Genomic DNA, 4,580 nt, shown 5'->3' with positions numbered 1-4,580 from the left:
CACATAAAAACATGAGCTTACATGTGGTTAATCACTCTATGTTAAGAATCTGATGCAACTAATATTCATCATCAAAGCATATAAGCAATCAAAGCCAATAGTAAAGGGGTAACCCTTTTAATTCTTCTTCTTTTATCAAAACGTGGTCGTTTTAAATTTAGGGTTTTCAAAACAAGTTTTTCTAAGAGGGTCGCCGCACCTGCCTCTGAACCTCAACGCCTTCTCCTTTGAACTCACCTAAGCTGCATGGAACCGGGAGCGGGTACGCGGAAGTGGAAGCGTTTGGAAGCGTGGAATCGAGTTTTTTGAAAAAATTAAGAAGTGGGTGCGTGTAAGAAGCGTATATACAAATATACATATATATATATATATATATATATTAATACATTACCAAATATTAAATCATATTATAAATAGTTATATTTTGAGTCAAATATTACAATCCTCATAAATAATACTAAAATACATGATTTAAAACGGAAAAAAGCTTAAAAATACCTCATCTATTTTTTATTTGGAAGTTTAATACCTTGTCTTTTTTGGTTATTAGTTTGAGTATTAAATCACACGTTTTAATTAAATGAGGTATTTTTCTTCTAACCAAAAAAGACGAGGTATTAAACTTCCAAATAAAAAATAGATGAGATATTTTTAAGCTTTTTTCCCGATTTAAAACTAAACATAAAACCTAAATTTAGACATTATATAAGGTTATAAACTTATAGTTGAGTACATTGCCAAAGTTAGTCGTAGTCTAGTGGCGATAAGGTTGCAAAGGTATAGAGAATTAGAGGTTGCAGGTTCGAATCCAGCATCTTACAAAATAAAATTTTACTGAAAACAGGGGCAAATTAGTAATTTCCGCAAAATGTCTTCTTCTTCTTCCTTTAACCTAATCGCCGCTCTGCATTTTTTTTTTCCCAGATTTTTTTTTTCGAACATTGACGCTTCCAATATACTCTTCCACGCTTCCCACTCGGAATCTAAGCTTCCAACACGCTTCTAAAAGACTCAGTTTAGGAATCGCGATTCCAAGTCGATTCCCGGCGATTCCGCTCCCGTTTCCGATTCCGGAGCGAGAATCGACACCTCGCCAGCGATTCTGCGTCTGCCTCCGAGCCTCTTTGCCTCTTACACCTTCACCTTCCCCTCTATGCGTTGCCGTTTTGATTCTTTTGAAAAGAAGGAGAAAAACAGAGGTCATGCAAAAAAGAAACGAAGAAAGATTGGCAGGTAGCCAACTATCTCTGGATCTGATTGTTGAGATCCTCAAGAAACTCCCATCAAAGTCACTTGTAAGGTTTCGGTGCGTCTCGAAGGAATGGTCAACCATTATCAGCAGCCGTAGAGACTTTATCGAGGCGATCGTGGCTCGATCTTTATTAGCTCAGCAGCAGCAGCAGCAGCAGCCTCCCCTGTTCGTCTTCCACCATTGTGTGCCTGAACCTTTCTTCACACTCTCGTCTACTTTCTCTGAGAGCATCAAAGAGGCGGTATCAGTCTTTGCATCACCCGGACCCGGCTGCACTTTGTTCGAGTATCAGTACGTCAGAGGCTTGATCTGTTGTTATTCGACTTCTTATCAGTTGTTTACGATATACAACCCTACCACGAGACAATCCCTTCGTCTACCCCTGATCGAAGACTCGGTGACAGAGTTCCGGCGATATATCTGTCACTTTGGATACGACGCTGTCATGGATCAATACAAAGTTATGTCCATAGTTTTTGATGTCCGAGAGTTTTCGCAGACATTTCATGTTTTCACATTGGGACGGAGTCAACAATCTTGGAGGAGAATCAAAGGCATTGATGATGAGAAACTCCTTCCAAGCGTTGACGCGGTTTGCATCCACGGGACTATCTATTACGGAGCAACTAGGATTACGAAAAAGGCCAACTGTGCTGAAACTGATGACAGTCGGAGGACTTTCGACCGTGGTGAAACTGTATTGCTCAGTTTCGACATCAGGTCCGAAAGATTCTATCATGTCTCGACTCCAGAGCCAATGTTAAAAGCATCGTCGTGTACCATTGCAAGTAGTCGAACTCTTTTAAACCACAAAGGGAAGTTAGGATGCATTTATTCCGGCAGATACGAGACATGTATGTGGGTTATGGAGAGTGCTCGGAAACAAGAATGGTCCAAGATTACTTTCGACTTGCCAGAACACCCATTGGGTTGTTTAAAAGGTGCTTTCTCTGGATTCTCAGGTGTCACCCCTGCTGGTGAGATCTTCGCGACTCAAAATACGTACTTCTTTCGTGAGCCCTTGTATGTTTACTACTATGACATGAATCGAAACTCCTTTAGAAGAGTTGAAATCCAAGGTACTAGGCCGGAGAAAGTAACCAGGAAAAATCGTTATGCTGTTACCGTACTTGCGATTCATGATCATGTCGAGAACACAATGTTGTTGTTGTTGTAGGATTCATGTGTATTAATATTAAAAAGTCTTTTTAATATCCTTATTTCTTTACTATATGGACAATGGTTTAATTGCAAGGTTAATTCACAAAGCTTTTTTAGGTTGTATATTTTTTTCCAATTTTTCTTTGTGTGACTCTGTGAGTGTGCTTATAGCCATATAAATCTAGCTGCAACCACCGTGAGTCTCTCTTTCTTTTAAGAGTAATTATGTTTGCGAGTGAAGTTTTTGATCCAAAGGGTTAAACTGCCAGTATCATTTATACAATTTTGACAATTTAATTCTCTTTTTATACAAGACTTCAAAACGTGTCTCATATAACTAAGATGACAATCCGCACTGTATTAAAAATAAACTCAAACAGCAAAAGCATATAGACTGTCATACAACGTGTGGACGTTTCTCTTTTAACCAACTTGTGACCAGAAATTCATACAACCTGTGGAAGTTTCTTTCTTAACAATCTTGTGACCGGAGATTCAGTATCCTCATTTACATAGCAGTCCCTGCAAAGACAAAATCAGGAAAACACAATCTCACACCACGAAAATACAAGCTACTGTACTATTCTATTTATATGAAAAGTCAAACACATTCTATTTATACCATGCCAAGTCTTCTAAAACTGTATCTAAATATCCTGCATTGACAAGGGAGGCCCGATATTCAACAGTTCTCTGTTTTGAGTAATCTGTGACACAAAAATGAAATTAGAGATGGATTCTTGAAGCATTTTAGAAAAGAAATACAGAAAAGAAACAGTTATAAATTACTAAGCAAAGGCTTTGCAAGTAAGATGGACGGTGTTGCAGCACGAGCTGCTCCATCAGTAGTACTGATGATGTCAAACAACTCCTCCTTAGAAGTAAGGTTTTAGTACAACTATAACTTTGAGTACAACTACAATTAATAGTTAATACTATTTTCATTTCAAAATAGATGACTACCGTACCTCTGACTCTCAGAAGAAGGTATATGATAGATCCCTATTGCCATCGCCAGCTTAATGTCGTAAAATCGGAGCACACTTCTCGTGGCAAAGTAGAGAGCCAATTTTGAACCGACGCTTACCCCACCTACTTCTTTTATAACTGTACGAAAACCCATGAATATTATTATATTAATTAATACTACAGTAAAACCTCTATAACTTAATAAGATTTGGATAATGAATTTTTATTAATTTATAAAGGTTTTAAGTTATTGATATGTCTATACTTTGCATTTCCTTAGCCTGTATTTGTCATGCATTTAGTTAGGACAACTAGTCGTTTTACATCATTTTAGAACCTCTTTCGTACACTTTGCATGTTTAGGAAGTTTCTGCATCATCCTTGCATACATTGTGTATTGCAGAGTTTTTCAGGTGTCTAGGAGACGTTGGAAGCGCAGAGGATCGAGCCATGCTCAACCTCCGCAATCGAGCCACGCTCAACTTCTGCAACCGAGTCATGCTCAACCTCCGCAATCGAGCCACTCTCAACCTCCGCAATCGAGCCACTCCCAGCTGCATCAATCGAGCCATCCTCAATCTCATCAATCGAGCCATCCTCACTTCCACAATCGAGCCATCCTCACTTCCACAATCGAGCCATCCTCAACCGCCTCAATCGAGCCATCACTCGAGCCATCGGTCTAGGGATTCAGCTTTTGACGTCTTCATCAAAGTTGTAGAAAATTGAGTCATCGTTTCAATGCCGTTTATTTCAAGCCAATCGGAGATGTGGTTCAAGAGTTATCATCGTTTTAGTGGATGCGTATATACCAAGATCTAGCCACTTTCACCGACCATGCTCAAGCCATTTTCACTCACACCACTCGAGCCACTCCTACTCACACCACTCGAGCCACTGGACGCACACGGACAAACTCGCGTATGCCAGGAAGACGCTCCGTCTGGCATGCTTCAGGAGATTCCCAAACCGACGCTCTATCTTGTCGTTTTAAGTTTTAGGGATTCACGCGTTTTTACTATATATACATTTTGTTAAGTCTTGTTTTGGGACATCTTAGCTTTTATCTCGTTTATTTTGTAAGGTTTACCTAGCCACCAAAAACGTACTCTGATCTTGCAATCCAGATACCTTTGATTTTATTGAGTTTTTGCATTGAATTTCTTCTACAAAGTTGTTCTTCTCATTTCTATCTATC

At 39.2% G+C, this 4,580-nt stretch overlaps 1 protein-coding gene across 1 annotated transcript in view; it reads left to right on the top strand.

The window, feature by feature from the left end:
* The window catches only part of LOC104758568 (F-box protein At1g52490-like), a 3,218-nt gene extending 680 nt beyond the window's left edge, over positions 1 to 2,538 (top strand). Inside the window, exon 2 of the mRNA XM_010481455.2 lies at positions 1,431 to 2,538. Within this exon, the coding sequence (XP_010479757.1) occupies positions 1,431 to 2,429 (999 nt within the window). The 3' untranslated portion in view covers positions 2,430 to 2,538. The remainder of the gene's footprint in view (positions 1 to 1,430) is intronic.

Source organism: Camelina sativa, chromosome 17, assembly GCF_000633955.1.
Source record: "Camelina sativa cultivar DH55 chromosome 17, Cs, whole genome shotgun sequence".
NCBI classification, from domain to species: domain Eukaryota; kingdom Viridiplantae; phylum Streptophyta; class Magnoliopsida; order Brassicales; family Brassicaceae; genus Camelina; species Camelina sativa.
Note: the sequence above shows the minus strand (reverse complement) of the source record. Positions and strands in the feature narration are given on the sequence as shown.